Genomic DNA, 20,187 nt, shown 5'->3' with positions numbered 1-20,187 from the left:
TGGATTGAAAATAAGATTCAAAGTCACACCAAGTTCAACTATTTTACTTTTCAAGGCTAAATCTTTATAGGATACTTCCACACGTCTTTATATAGAGTGCTGAGGATTTTTCCAGTTTTTAAAAAAAAAAATTAGTTCAAAGAGGAACAAACTCCCATTCCATTATTTTGGACAAATGTGGAAAAATCCATCCACATCCATCCATTTCTCTTAGCCAGCTAAAGTTGTAGCCTATCACAGTTGTAGTTTCTCATATTTAATTGCATTACCTATTACTTGCGGTGAGTGCTTACCTATTTGAAGTGCATTTCAAATATTTTTTTCTATGAGCAGAAAAAAACACAACATAAATTCAAGCTGTTGTTCTGTGCTGTTTACAGTCCAGCATTTTGATTTTATTTAGTAAATTAATATCTTTCAAATCTTCAGACATCAGTTTGCCTGCAACAGGCATTACAGGTTCTCTTATACTCCTGATGCACTGTAGCATTAAACTGTAAACCACAGGGAGACTGTGGATATTACAACTGCCAAGCAAAAGATTACACATTGAAGCTCTGGATGACATAATAGCTGAAAGTATTCATGCTTCATTTATTTAAAAAAGAGAAAGTAGAGCTTTGCTTTAGGCTGCTTTTGTTTATTTTTGTGTTCATTGAATACAGTCACCGAAGAAAGAAAAATGGTTATTTGTATAATTTTTACAGTTATTATGAATTATTATTAAAAAATTATTATTAGTGAAGTTGCAATGTGTTGGTAATCTCTTCTTCCTCAAGTTGGAGGCGCTGTGGGACCAACAAACAGCAGTCTTTTTCAATGGAAAGAAAGGAGAGAGAAGCTGTGTTGACGGTGTTATAAGCTGTACAAAACGTGATGTGTGAGTGTGTGTGCTGTGTGTATATTTCTGTGGAGAGGAGAAAGAGCGTAAAAAGACTGGGTCCCGCTGTATTACTCAGGCTGCACTACAGCGTCTATTCACAGGCGCGATCCCACTACTGAGCGGCACGGGGGCTTTGACCTGCTCCGTTTCCGACCTGGGCCGGTGCACCCCTCCTTAGGCGACCTGGTGGTCCCGAGCTCCCCCAGGAGCACCATATCGATACCGAACTTAGTGCGGACACCCGATCGGCATAGTCCGCTGCAGCTCAGAGCTCCTGAGCTCAAACGATCCGCCAGCCTCAGCCTCCCGGTAGCTTGGATTACAGGCGCGCGCCACCGCACCCGGCGAGAAGTGCTCTCGTTCATGCAGGCTTTAAGGTGCCTACACGTGACGTCATCCGAGAGGGACGCTCTGCCCTCGCGGCACCTGCTCATTTAAAATAACATTATTATTATTCCAGAAATAAAAAAAAGCTAAAGGTAAAGATTAAATCTTAATGTTTCACATTACATAGTCAATTTAATTTCATTATATAGCGCCACACTGTAACAACCCAACACTGTCTCAAGGCGCTTCATATTGTAAGGTAAAGATGCTACAATAATAGAAGATTACAAGAAAATGGCATATTGTAATGTAATAAAAGTGCATTGAAAACACGATTCAAAGTCACACCAACTTCAACCATTTTATTTTTCAAGGCTAAATCTTAATAGGACACATCCACAGATCAAACTGAAAAACATTTCTCCTCCAATTCTTTGTCTTCCTGACCTTTGTCAGCTCCAGTTTCTAAAATCATTCAGTACTGGTTATCTTGACACATAATCCACAACTCCACTTATTACACTTTGCTTGCAGCAATCATTTTACACTACAACATTTAGTAAATAAAAACAACAACAGTCTCCTTGAGCTGAGGAGTTGTTAATAAATCAGAATCAGAATCAGAATCAGAATACTTTATTGATCCCTGGGGGAAATTATTTTTTGTTACAGTGCTCCATTTTAAACCAACATTAAGACAAGACAGACAATACGCTAACTAAGAATAGTACAATATATACATATATATACATACATACATACATAAGTCACTTATAAATAAATAGTTGGAAAAGAAACATGTGTAGCTGTAGCAGCAAACGGTGTGTTAAGTGGATGCGTTGTACAGGGAGATGGCCACAGGCAGGAATGATTTCCTGTGTCGTTCAGTGGTGCTTTTCGGTAATCTCAGTCTCTCACTGAACGAGCTCCTGTGACTGACCAACATGTCATGGAGTGGGTGGGAGGTGTTATCCAACATTGTCTTTATCTTGGACAGCATCCGCCTCTCCGACACCACCTTGAGGGAGTCCAGCTCCATCCCCACAACATTGCTGGCCTTACGGATCAGTTTATTAAGTCTGTTGGCATCTGCGACCCTCAGCCTGCTCCCCCAGCATGCAACAGCATAGAGGATCGCACTGGCCACAACAGACTCATAGAAAATCCTCAGCATTTTCTGGCAGATGTTGAAGGACCTCAGTCGCCTCAAAAAATAGAGACGACTCTGGCCCTTCCTGTAAAGTGCTGTGGTGTTTTTAGCCCAGTCCAGTTTATTGTCAATGTGTACTCCAAGGTATTTATAGTCCTCCACAATGTCAACACTGACCCCCTGGATTGAAACAGGGGTCAAGTGTTTCCTGGTCTTCCTGAAGTCCACGATCAGTTCCTTGGTCTTTGCCACGTTGAGCTGCAGATGATTCTGCTCACACCACGTGACAAAGGAGTCGACCACAGCCCGGTACTCTGTCTCATCATCCCTGCTGATGCATCCAACCACCGCAGAGTCATCAGAAAACTTCTGAAGATGGCAGGTCTCTGTGCAGTGGCTGAAGTCTGTGGTGTAGAGGGTGAAGAGGAAGGGGGAGAGGACAGTCCCCTGTGGTGCCCCTGTGTTGCTGATCACCTTGTCAGACACACACTGTGGGAGACGTACATATTGTGGTCTTCCTGTCAGGTAATCAACAATCCAGGACACCAGAGAAGCATCCACCTGCATCGCTGCTAACTTATCACCCAGGAGGGTCGGCCTGATGGTGTTGAAAGCACTGGAAAAGTCAAAAAACATGACCCTCACAGTGCTCGCCGGCTGGTCCAGATGGGTGTAGACACGATTGAGCAGGTAGATGATGGCGTCCTCTGTTCCGAGACGAGGCTGATAAGCGAACTGAAGGGGATCCAGATGTGGTCTTACTATGGGTCGCAGCTGGTCCAGGATGAGCCTTTCCAGGGTCTTCATGATGTGGGAGGTCAGTGCCACGGGCCTGTAATCCTGGGGGCCACTGGGACGTGGCGTCTTTGGTACAGGGACGAGGCATGATGTCTTCCACATCACCGGGACCCTCTGCAGACTCAGACTCAGCATAAACAGTTTATGAAAGACTCCACACAGCTGGGGGGCACAGGCCTTGAGGACAAGGGGACTCACTCCGTCTGGTCCAGCAGACTTGCCTGAGTGAAGTCTCCTCATTTGCATCTCAACCTGGTATTGAGTGAAGGTGATGGGTGGGGGAGGGGTGTCAGGAATCTCACAGGAGGCAACATGTGAAGAGAGAGGCTGGCACAGTGGTGTGGCTCTGGATTCCAGGCTGACTGCAGGTGAGGTTGTGGGGGTGGGAGCAGACACTGTGGTGTCGAATCTATTGAAAAACAGATTCAACTCGTCGGCTCTATTCTCACCTCCCTCAGCTCCCCTGCTGTTGGTTGGCCTGAATCCAGTGATGGTCTTCATGCCCCTCCACACCTCTCTCATGCTGTTCTGCTGGAGTTTCCACTCCAGCTTCCTCCTGTAATTGTCCTTAGCCTCTCTGATCTTGTCCTTTAGTAACACCTGGACCTTCCTCACCTCCTCTTTGTTGCCCCCTCTGAAAGCCCTCTTCTTGTTGTTGAGGAGGGCTTTGATGTCCTTAGTCACCCACGGCTTGTTATTTGGGTAACAATGAACAGTCTGAGCTGGAACAATGGAGTCGGTGCAGAAAGTTATGTAGCCTGTGATACACTCAGTAAGCCCATTGATGTCCTCGGCGTGAGGCTCACAGAGTGTTTCCCAGTCAGTCACCTCGAAACAGCCCTGTAGTTCCGCTATTGCCTCCTCTGACCACCTCCTAACAGTCCTGGTGGTCACAGGTTCCCTCCTCACAATTGGCACATAGCGGGGGGTGAGGTGAATCAGGTTATGATCTGACCTACCAAGTGGGGGGAGGGAGGAGGAGCTGTATGCATCCTTGACGTTAGCATACAGTAAGTCTAAAGTTTTCTCTCCCCTGGTGGGACAGTCCACATATTGTTTGAATGTTGGTAGTGTATTGTCCAGTGATACATGGTTGAAGTCACCCGAGATCACAATAAAGGCACTCGGGTGCTGAGTCTGTAGCCGAGCTATGGCAGAGTGGATAGTGTCACATGCAGCTGTGGGGTTAGCAGAGGGGGGAACATAAACAGCCACCAAGATGACGTGAAAGAATTCCCTGGGTAAATAATACGGCCTGAGTCCAACAGCACACAGTTCAATGTCCGGGCAACAAGTCCTTTCTTTGATTGTTATGTTGGCAGGGTTACACCACCGGTTGTTAACTAAAACAGCAAGCCCACCTCCTTTACGCTTACCGCTAGCGATGCTGTCCCTGTCCGCCCGAACAGTGTGGAAGCCTTCCACGGAAGCATTCTCATCGGGAATGACCTGGTGCAGCCATGATTCGGTGAAACACATCAGGCTACACTCTCGGTATTCCCTCTGACTCCGTACCAGTGCTGAGAGCTCGTCGATTTTACTTGCCAACGATCGCACATTTCCCATCACGATAGACGGCAGACACGGTTTAAACCTCCTCCTCGCTTCGAGCCTCCGCTGTCTCACCGTCACCTTTTTTCTTCTCTTCTGTCCTTGACCTCTGCATCCCCGATGTGTTTTCCTCCAAATTTCAGCTGGTACTTCTGCGGGCACTTCTGCGGGCCTGGCCAGCGAGCCGGCCGGCATCAGGGCGATCAGCTGATCTCTGGAGTAAACAGTCCGTGCGTGTAGGAGATGTGCCGCGGTCCCGTTCCATGATAAAAGTAACAGTTCCACGGCCACCAGAAGAACAAAAACTCTCTCAATCCACATGATTGAGTAAGAGATAGAAAACGGAGGAAAATACAAGTCAGAAAAAAAAAAGAATACGTAAGAAAAAAGAGCTAAACTAAGAGAAAAGCAGGAGCGACTGTAACAGGCTGCACGCTGGTTGGCGCATGCGCACTTAAAACTGCTCTGTGCTGAGTCTGCTTAATGACAGGAGGGTTTGTATGAATGCAAAAACTTTCATATAAAACAACTCTATTACCAGTTTGCTTCGGGTACAGGGAGTGGCAGTTTGATTATCCAGTGTCTGTACTGAATGATGCTACTTTAAGTGCTTGATGATTTGGTGGACTGCCTCTATGTGATCACCACGTCTCATCTGCTTTTAAACCCCAAAGCACGCTGGACCCCGACAGAAGCAGAGTAACATAGTGTACGCTGCTAAGTGCCAGGAGGGTTGTTATGATTCATACATTTGGGAAACCAAACAACCTCTGGCGAAGCGGATGGCAAAACACAGAAGAGCTACCTCTTTAGGCCAGGACTCTGCAGTCTATTTACACCTACAGGCCAGTGGACACTCTTTCAATGATGAGGATGTACACATCCTGGACAGGGAGGAACTCCGGTTTGAGTGCGGAGTCAAGGAGGCCATTTACGTGAAAAGGGAAAGACCATCTCTGAATCGAGGAGGGGTCTAAGGGTACATCTTTCGCCATCTTACAATGCTGTGATTGCAGCCATTCCCCAACTCTCTGTGAATGGTACTCATGGCCATTGATCAGTGGTCTTTGATCAGTGGGTTTTGGTCATTGGTCATGAGAAATTGCATAATTATGATGAAGGAACTGATCTCTCAGCCCATTGTTCCTTCAGTGGGCTGGTTTCAGTCATTATGCAAATGTACTGTTTATAAGATTGGGGAAACCTGCAGTCAGCTGAGACTGAAGAAGTCATTTGGAAGAGTGACGAAACATTTCTCCCACAAAACGCTACGTCCAGATGAACAGAATCAACTTTTGGGGGTTCTTTAATGACTGAGCCTTTGCCTCTGGTTTGATGACCAAAGTCTTCACTTTAAAACAGGTGGATTATATTAAAATCTATGATTATTCACTCCAAATTATTCTTAGACACTATAATAGGTCATCTGACAAATTCAGCTGCTTTTCAATGTAACACTGTGATGTTTATTATACTGAAGATTCACGATTCAGGATTCAAGATTCTTTATTCGTCACATGCATAGTTATACAAGTACAACACGCAGTGAAATGTATCCTGACACGCTCTTCAACTGCAAAAGGGGAGAGAAGAACATTATATACATAAAGTGAATATATACATGGGGGAACTTTATGAGCATTAAGCATTAAGTACACACGTGACGTCATCTGGAACCAGTTTAGAAAGCCGTTAACAACATTATCTTTCAGCAATAATGACCTGACATTAGTGACAGTAAAAACGCCACAGGTTAACACGTTTAACACTAAATAAAGTGTTTTGTTGTGGAGTTTGTGTTCCCCCTCACAACGTCATTCAGTTACTGAAGAATAAACCTGTAATTATGGAAAGTTTTTTTTTTTTTTATTGGAAACTGCTGAAAAGCAGCTTATGAGTCACATACAGTGCTTCGTGGTCAAAGCTGTCTCTAGTGTTACTGCTGGTTCGGTAAGCAATACCATTTTTTTAATAACGGTAAAAGATCACACACATAAATATGTGATGTTTTAATATTGCTTTTAATAGGGGAATCAATCAGTCATCTGGGAGCCTGTGGCAGAGTGCACATTTGGGGGTTTTTGTGTAATTTTGTTGAGATGACTGTGCAGGAAGAAGACCCAGATGAAACAGGTAGAGATTCAAAACACACGCAATGATGTCATTGTGATTCTGATGTTACTCTTTTCCTTTTACATACACAATCCATACAAGTAATCCTCTCCACACCTCGCTCTGACGACATTACTTATGTGACAAGTCTTTTTTGTATATCTGATACAGGCAGTGACTTCATTGCCTTCCCATGTAATAAACTTTGATATACGTACAAGATTAAAAAAAAAAAAGAGGGAAAATTCCTTCAGAGAGATCTCAAGTTACAACTTGAGAACATGTGGCAATGCGATGGCCTGCTTGCCTGACTGGCCTGTAAGTTACCTTTCTGTACTGCAGAAACGAAAGAAAAGGCCATCACAACATCTGGAAACTCCCTGGTTTGGTGTCCTTCTTCCTCCTTCAGTTGAAACGTGAATAATAGGCTGACCCATCTGTGAGTCCGAAGCCCACCTATGCATTAAGAACACACCATAAAATGAGTGATTGCAGCTCTGTTTCTAGGTGTCTTCTCCATGCCCGTCTTTGCTGGCTGATGTCTCAGTCATGGGACAATCCAGTCTGTCCCACTCTTTCTGTTTGTTACAAAGCCCCAGCTCTAAACTGGACAAGGACATTGACTTGTTTTTTAAGAGCAGTTAAAGTGCTAGTTTGTGTGAAATTTGGATAATTAAGTGAACTGTTAGCATTTTTCACATTCAACATCCTTGGAAGGAAGCTCGTGGGATGGTGAATGCAGGATCTCAGAAATGTTCACATAAAAGGAATTAATGTGGGCTCCAATTTCACCTCAGCTGGATGTCCAGGAGAAGGTTTGGACCAAGGTTTGTGGTCGAAACAGAGTGTAAATACTGAGGCTGTGATTTCTGTGACTACAGATGTGCAACAGACTACAGGATGTTTCAGTGGTTTTATGTTAAATCATAAAAATACACAAATATCAACACATACAAGTAAAGGTGTGCAGAGCTCCTCCTTTCTCTCTGATCATGGAGTTGTCTTCAGACCTCAGTCCTAGAGAGAATTTGTGGAGGGAGCTGAAGCTTTGAGTTGCGAAGCAGCAGCCAAGAAACCAAAATGATTCTGAGTTTCTCTGAAGAAGAGTGGCCCAAAATCCCTCCTGATGTGGCCAAACCTGGTGACCAACTACAAGAAATGTCTTACTGCTTGGCGCTGTTGGTAGTTGCCAACAAAGATTTCGCCACCAAGTCATGTTCTGTGACATGCAGACCAATTTATAACATTCATGTCATCTCTTTCCTTGGAAGTTTGGTTGATATTCTGTCTCTCTCCATCAAAATGAAACTAGTCTAAAAGATTGCTCACTTCCAAAGAAGTAAGCAATCTTGCAAATTCAATCAGGGGATCAAATAATTATTTCCCTCGTGTTTTTTCACATCGTGGATAGTGATTTTTTAGTAAAAGCAACCCCACATAAGTTTGTGTTTGTATGTATGTATTGTATGTTTATATAGCATCTAAGATCACATGACCCTACATATATCTCAGTGGGTTAGAACAAAACAACGGACAGATGATGCAGCTGTGCCACACATCAGTTCTTTCACTGCTATCTTGGCTAAGATTATTAGATAAAATTTTAATAATTTGTTTCATTTCCTGGTTAACTAGTTTAAAAGGAATTTCTTCACGCAAAGCTGGTTGAATGTCCCTGTTTAAGATCATGTGGGTACACCTCCTGGGGGCAAATGAGGTCAACTTATGTCAGAGAGAAGCCAAATTTCAGAAGAAAACCATGAGTAATAAAAGAAGGAAGAAATATAAGATAACTATGTGCGGGTGTGTGGTTCATCTGCATGATAACCTACTCATGTGGACTTTTCCCATGATAAAAGAAGTCACACCTAACAAATGGATTAGACACATTTTCTCTTTTTAACTAATCTGCGAGGCGTTCAAAGACAAATCAAAAAAACATTAGTTAATAACCAGTCTCACAGCAGAGAGGCAAAATTTAGAAACAAAAACTGAACTTTTATTAGTGTCGTATTATTTCACCATCCACCTACCAAAGGTCTGGGTCATTTCTGAACGTTCTGTAGCTCGTCTGCGAGCTGCGTTCACAGACCACTCTGCTTCCCTCATCTTCTTCAGTGTTGCTCAGAAGCCTGAAATGCACATCAGAAATGCAGCCCAACACGTGGATGTGCAGAAATGTTTGCATGACAGAAGCAGTAACATGTTTTATTCTAATAATATTGTCTCTGATAAAGACAAACGTTCATGCAGATTTCCAATAAATCATAACCCAACAACAACAACAACAAAAAACAAGAAAACAAAAAAAACAGCACACATTCCTCTGATCATGATGCTTGCTTTCGAGTCAGGTCTGTGACAATCTGTTCACTACAAAAGGTGTAACACTGAAAATGCAGCAGGATAATCTTTGGTAAAGATGAGAAAGTAGAGATATAAAACACACAAGGAAAACATGAGAAAATGAGTCACATGTACAAAAACACTCTAAGTAAGAGGAAATGACATCAATGAGGTTTTCTAATGAAAGAGGCAAATTTACCCCGGTACAAAAAAAAAATAAAGGTGCATTTAAACGCCTTTTAAAAAAACAACTACAAAAAAAACAATATACAGTTCCCTCTAAGGAACCCTTCCCTTTGATGGAAATGTCCCTACAGATTTAAAAACAATACTAAGATTTTGTTTTCTCTTCGTATTAACTTCAGTCTCTTACACATCCTTCATTCTCGAGTCTTCTTGTAAACACAGAGTAAAAAAAAAAAAGAAAGAATGAAATGTTTTGATGATTCACCTTAATTATTGGGACACAAAACCTCACATATTTCAACAAAAGGGTGTTTTTGTTTCTTTTCCTTTTTTTAAGGGAATCAAACGAGCCCCTAGAAACACATGAATGTGCAACTGTCAACTATTTCAATCTAATAAAAGACAACAACTGAACAATCTGACAATCATTTCTAACGAGCAGTAACACAAAACAGATTTGACACAAGTCGTCTTGGACGGGAACACCTCTAAAATCTTGTCTACTCACAAAGATTTCGTTCGAATGAAAAGGTCAAATATTTAAAGACCCCACAAAGCGAAACAAGTCCAAGTTATTATGAAATTAACCACTGTATTGGGACTTCCTTAACACCGCTGACTTTTCTTTGGTAATGACGATGTGGTAATGCTCACCACAGTGTGTTTTTCAACACACCGGGAAACAAGCATTTTATCAGCTTTGCTATCTTTTCCAAGTGTCCTTTAATGGGGTCGTTAAACATGTTTAAGAAGCAGTAAGACACTCTGTACAAGCTACTCTACGCTCACTTCACCAGCTCAATAACAAAGACCTACTTTACACTTTACAATAACAGTCTATCAGAGAGAAAACACAGAGTTCTTTACAGCAAACAGAGCTGTGGGTTAGGGCTTGTATGCTACATGCTTTCACACAAATATGCTCTCTTCAGATCACATAAAACAAATTGATTACAGAATAACTGACGAGGATTTTTCCCTTTTCGCCACTGAGAGGTCCCTGTAGCAGACTCGCTCCCGGGTTTACAGCCGAAGCACAGTCTCCCTGCTCACTTATGCCACCCAGCTGCCCTGATGTAGTGTCCACATGGTCAAGTCAGGAGGAATGTTCAGTTTCAAGGCCATCCTTTAGCTCAATCAGACAAGTAGTGTTAGCGTAACACACCAGAGCCTTCATCCTTCAGTCTCTAGAGCTTCTTGATCATGTCTAATATTTTTCAAACAAACTTGTTTGTAAGTCAGTTATAAAAAGTGATTAAAAACAAAAACAGAAAAACAAGAAGTGTCTGATGATTAAACAGCACTCAAACCTCCATAAGCTCACTAAAATGTCAAATGCCTTGTTTTATGCTATTTTCTTGTGGACTTAACATGACTTCAGTGAGCAACAGTGCAAAAGCTTAAAGAACGAGTACAGGTTACTGTAACAGAGCAAGCTAACTGGCAGGTTTTTTTTAAGGGAGAGTGGTTGGAAATGTAAGGCACTACAGTCTCAGTTGGAGCGTCTCTGCGACTTTCACCACTTCGACCAATCTGCTTGGGGATGCCCGTCATCGTTCAGAAACTCTGAGAACATTTACTGACCAGTTCATTGCCATCCTCGCATTCAAAATATGCATAATCAGGAGCGCACGGATCTTTCCTGCAGTTCAGAGAAGTCCCTAAAGAGAAAGTCTCCCTTGGGCCAACGTGTGCAAAAGTACGAAGGAGCGGCTCGGCAGCTTGCCCGCATGTGCAGCATCTCAGGGTGCAGAGAGGCGGCACGTGCGACCAATGAGGATGGGGGAGATGGAAGAAGCTTCTAGCACAGAAGAAAAAGGGAGGGGGCATATTTGTGCTTACAGGCGAGTGAAAGGACCCACGTGGAGAGGTGCTCTCAGTTTGGGAGAGGAACAGGAGTTGGTGGTGAACAGGGAGGAGGAAGATGGGGAGGACGAGTAAGGAGAAGAGGACGCAGATGAGGAGTCGCCGCTATTTAGGGTGAAGACACTGGAAATGGCCACGTCCACAATGCCTTGACATAACTCTGGATATAGTTTCCTGCATTAGGAAAGGATAAATAATAACAATAATAAAAATAATAATAAACATTTCAAATTTTAAACAGATGTGAAATTTGTTATATTTTAGATGGAAAAACATTGCTAAAGGACACGTAACATGGAAGGTACTGACTGTGCACAGGCTGGAGCGCCGTTGATTTCAATGAGCCACACTTTGAAGTTCTCGTCCACCATGAAATCAAATCCAAAAAGCTGGAAGCTCTGGTAGGACAGGTGCTTGGTGCTGATTGCGGACTCGATGCATGTCAGACAGCTCCTGTGAAACCAGACATCCAAAATCTTCACCGATCATCCTTTTATAACAAAGTCTCTTTGAGTGATGAGAGCAACCAGCATTTGCCAAACATCAGTCACGTTTTCACAACAGTAATGGTTGTATACTGCTGTTATTAACACCAGTATATGAGGTTTAATCGCACACCGACAGTTTTTAGGAGTTGTGATTGGGCGCTATATGGCCTTTCAATAATACAAAGAAAACCCGACCAATCAGATGACCCCCTATGAGCAAGCACGTGGCAAAAGTGGGAAGGAAAAACTCCCTTTTAACAGGAAGAAACCTCCAGCAGAACCAGGCTCGGGGAGGGGCGGCCATCTGCTGCAACCGGTTGGGGGCGAGTGGATGAAGAAAGAACAAAGACATGCTTTGGAAGAGATTCACAAATTAATAATCACCAATAATTATATGCAAAGTGGTGTAAAACCACTCATATATCTGTTAAAAAACAGTTACAAAAAGAGGTTCTGCTAAAAACCACAATCTTCCTTTTCCTGTACAAAACCACAGCATAGGTTTAAAGCTGTGTTTTTATTCACACAGGACGCAAGAAGGGTAACTACAAACAAGCAAGGAGTAGATAAGCGAGAGTGAAAACATGAACCCCTATTATAATGTTGGGAGGATCAGGTCCAGGAATTGTTCAAAGTTCCTATTTTGCATGTTGTAGCACAACAAGCGAAAGTCCACATCAGACATGTTCTCAGCTAGGAATACTCTGTGCAGTTTGGACAAGAGAGCTCTCAGACTGGAGCACTAAAGAGGTAGGACACATGATACCCACCCTCTCTATGAATTCTCTGGACAATTACTCTCACATGGACTCAATCATCATATTACCGAGCTGATAGAGTGTGCTTTAACTTAAATTGCAGCTTGGTCAGGTGATGTTTTGGAAGTTTTATGTGTTAAAGAGGTAAAAACCAGCAGGATTCAGGAGGAAAACGGGAATATGTATGTATGGTCGGAAGGGTAAGATGGCGCTGGCACGGCTGGCAGCCTTAACCCAATTTCCCTCGGGCACCCTAATAAAAACAATAGCAAAATAGTTGCCTACTTTATGGTCTGCTTTATCTGAGGTAATATGGTGGTCTCCAGCGTGACGTTGTGAGTGTTCAGCAGGTACAGCCTGAACTCGTCGAAGAACATTTCGTTCCCCTCCTCGTATCGGCCGTAGTTCTGGGAGTGCTCTTTCTGGATGCAGTGGTTAGTCAGGTGGCTGGTCATGTCCTGCAGGTCTGAGCTGTTGTAGGGCTCCGAGGAGGTCCGCAGCACGCCCTCGCGGTATAAGTAGATGTTATACTGATGGTCCACTAGCACCCAGCTCCTAGCAATAGCATAAACATAAAGCTAAGCTGTTAAGTTGGGACATAGCAGTGCTTTCTCTGTGGCTTTAAGTTTGGCAAAAAAAAGAAAAAGAAAAAAAAAAACCTGCCTGATGTCAAATTTCCGATGTCCCGGCTCAAGAAGCAGAGGCTTCTCCAAGTACTTCTGAATAACATGAACCTGTCCCTGATTGTCAATATAGTCCAGCAACTCATTAGCATCGTGGGATATCAAAATACCAGCACCTGTAGTAATAGAAAACAAGAAGAAAAACACACACACACACACATTTTTATATATATATATATATATATATATATATATATGAAGCTTCCAACTAGTGTCTTGTTTTTAACCAATTAAATACTAAATATAGATATCACCTTTAGCTCCAGCAGAGGACTTGGCTATCCACACTGTACCCTCTGCTCTTTCTTTCTTAGCGTTATAGGAGGCCAAGAAAACTTCCCGCTCATCTGTCTTCGGATTGCTCTTCAGATGGCTGATGCCATTCATAGCAGGAGCAACAGGTGTGTTGAGGTTAGTGGGATAGATGATGTAGGACTCTGGAAACCAGTTACTGGAGTCAGACAGCTCTGGGCTGGTCTTTATTAGCCTAGTGTTTAAGAAAGGGGTCAGAAGGAAAGTGGTCATGTAATAAACTGCAGTGTCAGTAACATGAATGATGGCAGGAATGACAGATTTGCACACACTTGACCAAGGATGCCTTTCTGCAAAGCTTGTCTGCCCCCCTGTAGTAATTCACCAGCTGCATCAGTCCGGGTTCATGGCCTGTAAGGTCACAGTGAAGATGCTTTACCGTCTGTTCATAAATCCGCATGCACAGTGCACAGAAACTCTCAATAAGAGAGACAATCTTTCCACAGGATGCAGCCCTGCACAGTCACAGCTGCTTTCTCATCCAGAAAGGGTGGACACCAAAAATAGCCCGAAAACAATTCTTAAGAAACAAGAAAGAAAGTCTGACTTACCTAAACGCCCAAAGGGTAATCTGTTCCGCTCACCCAGCATCAAGTTGAATCTGGGATTGTCTCTTTTCAGCCTCTTCCATTGCCCGGTTGAGAGGAGGATTTTGGAAACTTCAGCATAAACAGTACTGTTGTCGTCACGGGAAACAAAGGTGTACATAGGGGCGTTCATAATGCCGCTGCGACAGGGGGTCAGAGGTTTAATCAAAACGGTTTAGTGTGTGAGTAACTTAGCTGTCTGGCTAGTTGTGCGGCTGCCGGGTTGGCACTGCAGCAGACAGAACGGTTGGGGTTATCTCCTCTGTCCGTGCCATGATGATGAGTCAGTCATATCCCCTCCACACTTCCCAGTTAACTCAAACTGGTGCTCGGAAGATTAATTTCAGCACTCCGTGGCTAATATGTATTATATATAAAACACCATGCCACGTAAAGCAATTTCACATAAGTCGGCACAGGGTTATTTCAGAAGCCCCACACAAGGGAGTGACTGACTGCTGATACCGGCTACTGGGGCTGGTCCCGTCTGGATAAATTTACATCCCGTCTCCGGATTAGCTAACGTTATAGCTAACGGTCTGCGACAATTGCTAACAGTTATCTACGAGACACTTCCGGTATTTGTCCTCAAATGCAAAGGAAAAAGTCACAAGGAGCGGAAACATTAACTAAGTGGATAGTTTGCTGCACAATATCACAAACACGGGCTATTCTCCCACCGCCGGCGTGCGCTTTATTCTCTGAAAATCAGCAGCAAACCCTGTCATCCACCGTCGACAGCATAAACACCACCGCGCAACCGTTGTGGTTAGTGTAGTTTATTAACAGAGTGATGTCCAGGATAATATCTGTTTAAATGTTTATTTTATATTTTTAAAGCAATTTAACACAAAATGAATTCGATATGTATAAAAAAAATCTACTTCACTTAAACTCGATTTTGATTTAATTCAAAGTCTGGATGAAGTTCAATGACAAGAGAACTACATTTCCCAAAATGAAAGACTCTAAAGCGGCAATGCCATATGCGTATTGTAGCCAGGAGATGGCGTCGTAGACCTCACTAAAATTAGCAGACCTGTGTACTGTTGGCAACATAGTCCGCAGAAAAAAGTCTTGAAACTGAAGAAAAATCGCTCCACGTTTTATATTAAGTTCCTCTTAATTCTTAAAATAACTAACATCAATCACGAAACTTTTCGTGAAATTTGATAACGAGGTGTATTAGCTTTTGTAGCCTGGACTGGGCGGAACTGGAGGATAAATGGAGCACTCCCTACTTGTGACAACTTATGGGTCTCGTTCCAACATGTAAAAAACTTAGTTGCTTCATTTCGTTTACTTTAATGTCCCAGTCTCGTCATCATTATTCGATGTTTTATGTATTCAAAAACTAAGATCGTTGCTTCTTTGTGCTGGTTCCCTGTATTAGGTGAAAAGTTATGCGACGGCCACAGTTGTAGATTTTTTGAGAGCGAATTGGAACGAGACAGGAAGTCCTAGTTTCGGGAGGGAGAACAAACTAGAGGCGGGAATTACCGCTACTGTAAACATCGAGTTAAAGTGCATTACAAAAGTTGTTACGAGTGTATTCATATATTTTTTATAATTTTTTGACAAGATATCAGTAATAGTAAGTGACGTCCATTATGAATACTGTTGTTTGTTGTGGCGCATTTTCAGATAACAGTTCAGACAAGTTGGGTGCATCGAGACTGATAACCTGTTTTTACTGCAGCTCTCCGTGGTTCAGCTACATATACAGAGATTCAGATTACTTTTAGCCTTGTCACTGACTATTCATCGTTGGAGATAATGCTCAGGGAGGCAGTTGTATGTTGCTTTATGTGGGGATAAAGGAGTTTTATTTAAGTCTGAGAAAACGAAATGTTGTATTTAGAGTTTATCTCAGCTGGGACATGTGGAGTATTAAAGACATGGGCGAAGGATGAAGGCTGTTCAGTTTCAATGCTAATGAGTGTGGCCTACCATTTTTAAAGCTGGATTCAAATCACGTGTTTATTTGTTTTTTAATTCCTTTCATTTATATCAAAATCACTATAACTCAGTGTTACTGCATACATGGTTATTTATGTAACGTAATTAAGTGGCAGCTTTTTCTCTGTATGGGTTTTGGGGAGATTTGTGCCTTGGCATTTACTGGGGTCATGTATTTTTAATAACTCTTGTCCCTTCGTCTTCACCAGGCTGGAGCAGGCCAGGCATGAGTGGCGCACACCTGGACGAATGGCAGAAGAGGTCCTTTGACATTTCATCTGGCAGCTGTACACCTGAACAGACGGCCGATGCCTACCGGGCCCACATCCTCTCCATTCAGTATGCATGGGCAAGCTCCCAGCTCTCTCAGGCCGGCATGGCCAGCCTGCTCAGGACCTACTCGGGGCGCTACGCTGCAGTGTTGGACTCGGACGACCCGCGCACAGGGCTCAACAACTATGCAGAAAGCGCGCTCCATCTGGCCCGCAGTCAGAAGAACTACAGCGACAAATGGGAGTCATCCCTCACTGCAGAGAGCGTGCTGGAGTTGCCCAGTGTTCAGAAAACAATTCAGGCAAAGACAGGAGGTGAGAGCTTTGTGGTGGCACCAGCTGACATTAACATAACTGTGGGGCAAGAGGGTAAAGGTAGCTCTCTCACTCCTCCCTTTAAAACTGTGCAACCACCGCAGCTTAAATCAGAGGTTAAAATCGCAGCCAGTATCCCTGCTAATGTTTCTGTGGAAAGGCCCAGCAGTCACGAAGGGATTTCAGTCAATCCACCCTCATTCTCCCGACCTCCAGCTCAGCCACAGTCTGTGTTTAGTTGCCCTTCTCCAGCTCTCCCACATGTAAACCCTGGCCCCGCAGGGGTCACGCAGCACTATCAGTCCTCCTTCTTTCCCACCTCCAACACATCGAAGCGGAAAAATTTTTACAACACAGACGGAGGTGATGTTGGCAGGGAGCAAAATGGCAGTCAGGTGTCATCAGACCCACGGGCTGTTACCACCTTCAAAACAGCTCGTGAGCAGTTTGTTGTTGACCAGCAGCGAAAGCACTCCCATCAGCCTCAGAGAGGTCAGGCCCCTGGGATGGCGGCAACTGTGAAGAAATCTCTGGGCGCCAACAGGCCTCGAGGTGCATTTTCAAAATTTGTGTCTCCCATTCCACGACAGGAAGAGGAGGGAAGTGTGGCGAGCCGTAATTCCAATCAGGAACCTCAAATCCTGGACGAGCGTCTGAAAAACTTTGAGCCAAAGATAATCGAGCTGATCATGAGTGAGATCATGGACCACGGGCCTCCGGTGGGCTGGGACGACATAGCAGGTCTGGAGTTCGCCAAGACTACCATAAAGGAAATTGTGGTTTGGCCCATGCTGCGACCTGACATCTTTACTGGCCTCCGTGGCCCACCCAAAGGCATCCTGCTGTTTGGACCGCCAGGAACTGGAAAAACTCTGATAGGTAAATGTATTGCCTGTCAATCAGGTGCCACTTTCTTTAGCATCAGCGCCTCATCACTCACATCCAAGTGGGTGGGTGAAGGAGAGAAAATGGTGCGAGCTCTGTTTGCCATTGCCCGCTGCCACCAGCCTGCTGTTATTTTCATCGATGAAATCGACTCCCTGCTGTCCCAGCGGACGGACGGTGAGCACGACTCCTCGCGCAGGATAAAAACAGAGTTTCTGGTCCAGCTAGATGGAGCGGCCACTGCAGCAGAGGACCGAATCCTGGTGGTGGGTGCCACCAACCGGCCCCAGGAGATCGACGAGGCAGCACGACGACGCCTGGCAAAGCGGTTATACATCCCCCTGCCCGAAGCGACTGCCCGACGCCAGATAGTGACAAACCTCATGGCTCAGGAGAAAAACCAGCTGGGAGAAAGCGAGGTGGAGAGGGTGGTGACAGCCACGGAGGGCTTCTCCGGAGCCGATATGACTCAGCTGTGTCGAGAGGCAGCACTGGGGCCCATACGCAGCATCCAGCTCAGTGACATCGCCACCATCACCGCGGATCAGGTGCGACCCATCATCTACAGTGACTTCCACGACGCCCTGAAGACTGTACGTCCCAGTGTGTCATCAAAGGACTTGGAGCTGTATGAAGAGTGGAATAAAACCTTTGGATGTGGGCGTTAAACTTTTCTTTGTCTCCGTTCAGGTTCTGGGTGTTGAAAGAAATGGAAAATGTAAAGACGTTAAATGCTTTCTTTGTTCTGCACAAACCCGACAAAGTGGGAGGACCCAGGACTAAAAACAAAGAATGACAGTCTCGAGAAAAAGCTGAAAATTATAAGACGGGTCTCTTTAATGCAGTCTTTCTGTTTTTTCCCCATATATTGCCAAATATCCCTATGATGGGAAGTTGGCCTTATCTGTGTGATGAAGAGCTGAATTCAGTTGTATTTGTTTGCCTACGAAAAACAGGGCTTCCATAAATGACAAGGAAAACAGAATTAAAGAAGAGAAAAGGACCTTTTTATTGGCTACCAGTTAAATAGTTATTTTAACCCTCTGTATCAGCTTAGTTCAGTCATATTGGATTGCACAGGTGAACAGGTGCCTCTTTTATGGGTGTAAGTGTTAGTCTCTGTGCTAGTGGTCTGTTGTTTTGAGGTTTTTCAACACTACTTGTAAAGGTCAGGGTGTCGTAACATGAAGAAAAAATGAAGAAAACCTTACCTCGTTCCCACTTTGTACTGAGAGAATTTGCCATCTGCGTTCAGCTTTTTGGTCATTTTCAGGTGTTTGTGCCGGTCAGGCTGATTTTGTTCTGTTGCTTTGTGATCCAGTGTTAGGTAGTGTGTATTATACACAAACCATTTTCCAGTTGAAGCCCTGTTTTCCATTTAAATTCTAGTATTTCACATCAAGGATACACATTCACAGTCGAATTATGACTTAATGCTTGTCATCTGTTTGGTCTTTTTCAGTTAACTGCATCGAAATTGTTTTTGTCCCTAATAAATGTATATATCACACACACACATCTCCACAAGTTTTTGTCTCAGAGTGTGACAGTAAGCAATAAGTTTATCTCTAGGCTGCAGTGACATATCCGATCCCATGCGATCCACAGAGGGCAGTGTGATCACGTTTGAGCACCACAACCACGGTTTGCCTGAAGTCTCACTGTCCTGAAATGTTCCTGAGGCTGGATGTATTAATCATATCCGCGGAAGTTGGGCAACACGGAGAGTATCCTGGGTCTTGTGTTTAAAAAGAGAAAAAAAAGAAAAACTTTGCCTGTCTTCCTGTTAGTGATTAAGACAGCAGTGTTACTGCAATACATCCCTTTTGCAGGGCCTCTGTGTTAGTTCTGATCCATGGAGTTTGTGCCATGTTTGCAACTGCTTTCTCAGTGAAGACATCCCTCACGCAAGCGGTGTGAGGATTTTTAACATTATGTTTTTCAAGTTGAATGCCTCACTGGTCACACATGCACTACCACTGAAGGGGGCCATTAGAGATTGTGCACACATGAAACAAAATCTCATGTAAATTTCATCAAGAAATCTTTGAGAATCTGGAAGACCATGAAAACGGGGCTTTCATTTATTTTTCATCTTTTTTGTCAGGTCCCTGATAAATATTTCACACTTGTGTTGTTGGCCACTGTATAGAAACTTTGTTGAATTAGCCAGCAGTGAAAGTAGTCACACACGCACCCTTCCCCCCCAACGGGTGGGCTTCTCCGATCGCGGGGACTCCTCACAGCTGGACCAGGACAGATGCGCAGAATTCCTCTGGTGCTGACGGGATCTATAGAGCCCATTGAGTATGGACTGAAAACTGTGCCATATGGTGTAAGCTTGTAGCTCAATTTGACTGTGGCTGTGAAGCAAGTGGTCACATCTGGGGCAGTGTAGTCACAAACAAACACATCACACAGTACATTTACAGAGAAGAAAATAAGGTCATTTTACTGAATCATTTTATCCTTAATACGGATTCAAGCTGAGGTAGAAATAAGTATAAGCACTGGGTATTGCTTTTTTCCCTGTGTTCACGTATATGCAGTTGTGGAAGAACTACACAAGCTGTGCTCAAGTAGAAGTTTAAATGTAATAAGTTATAGGAATAAAATTCCAGTATTTAAAATCAAATCTCATGTCATTTGTAATATAGAAACATTACAGGTAAATTTATTACTATATTTATTTAGAGTTCTTGTGAAAGC

At 43.7% G+C, this 20,187-nt stretch overlaps 2 protein-coding genes and 1 non-coding gene across 4 annotated transcripts; 1 reads left to right on the top strand and 2 right to left on the bottom strand.

Annotated features, from left to right (window-relative positions):
- Positions 1-930: 930 nt before the first annotated feature.
- On the bottom strand, positions 931-1,229 carry LOC146695852 (signal recognition particle RNA). The gene has a single exon (XR_014923664.1).
- Positions 1,230-8,793: 7,564 nt separating this feature from the next.
- Positions 8,794-14,880, bottom strand: ttl (tubulin tyrosine ligase). The gene is made up of 7 exons (XM_085478308.1): positions 14,012-14,880; positions 13,733-13,811; positions 13,403-13,635; positions 13,129-13,264; positions 12,751-13,020; positions 11,529-11,672; positions 8,794-11,393 (listed from the first exon to the last, which is right to left on the bottom strand). The coding sequence occupies exons 1-7, from the start codon at positions 14,178-14,180 to the stop codon at positions 11,192-11,194; spliced, it is 1,233 nt and encodes a 410-aa protein (XP_085334434.1). The 5' UTR covers positions 14,181-14,880; the 3' UTR covers positions 8,794-11,191.
- A 209-nt stretch (positions 14,881-15,089) lies between these two features.
- On the top strand, positions 15,090-18,990 carry fignl1 (fidgetin-like 1). 2 transcript variants are annotated; one of them, XM_085478306.1, is made up of 2 exons: positions 15,090-15,319; positions 16,216-18,990. In XM_085478306.1, the coding sequence occupies exons 1-2, from the start codon at positions 15,301-15,303 to the stop codon at positions 18,144-18,146; spliced, it is 1,950 nt and encodes a 649-aa protein (XP_085334432.1). In that variant the 5' UTR covers positions 15,090-15,300; the 3' UTR covers positions 18,147-18,990. The 2 variants fall into 2 exon arrangements, with proteins under 2 accessions (XP_085334432.1, XP_085334433.1); XM_085478307.1 differs by lacking the exon at positions 15,090-15,319 and adding an exon at positions 15,352-15,641.
- The last annotated feature ends 1,197 nt before the right edge of the window (positions 18,991-20,187 follow it).

Source organism: Copadichromis virginalis, linkage group LG13, assembly GCF_057382275.1.
Source record: "Copadichromis virginalis isolate Kocher_CV1m ecotype Utaka linkage group LG13, C_Virginalis_male_GT1.1, whole genome shotgun sequence".
Classification (NCBI taxonomy): domain Eukaryota; kingdom Metazoa; phylum Chordata; class Actinopteri; order Cichliformes; family Cichlidae; genus Copadichromis; species Copadichromis virginalis.
Note: the sequence above shows the minus strand (reverse complement) of the source record. Positions and strands in the feature narration are given on the sequence as shown.

Bases quoted from the DNA above. Each gene is read 5' to 3' on its own strand.
- ttl (XM_085478308.1), bottom strand. From the start codon at position 14,180: ATGAACGCCCCTATGTACACCTTTGTTTCCCGTGACGACAACAGTACT. The intron at 13,636-13,732 runs GTGTGTGCAAAT...CTTAAACACTAG, and splicing joins AGAAAGGCATCCTTGGTCAA to GCTAATAAAGACCAGCCCAG. The intron at 11,394-11,528 runs GTCAGTACCTTC...TTCCTAATGCAG, and splicing joins GGCGCTCCAGCCTGTGCACA to GAAACTATATCCAGAGTTAT.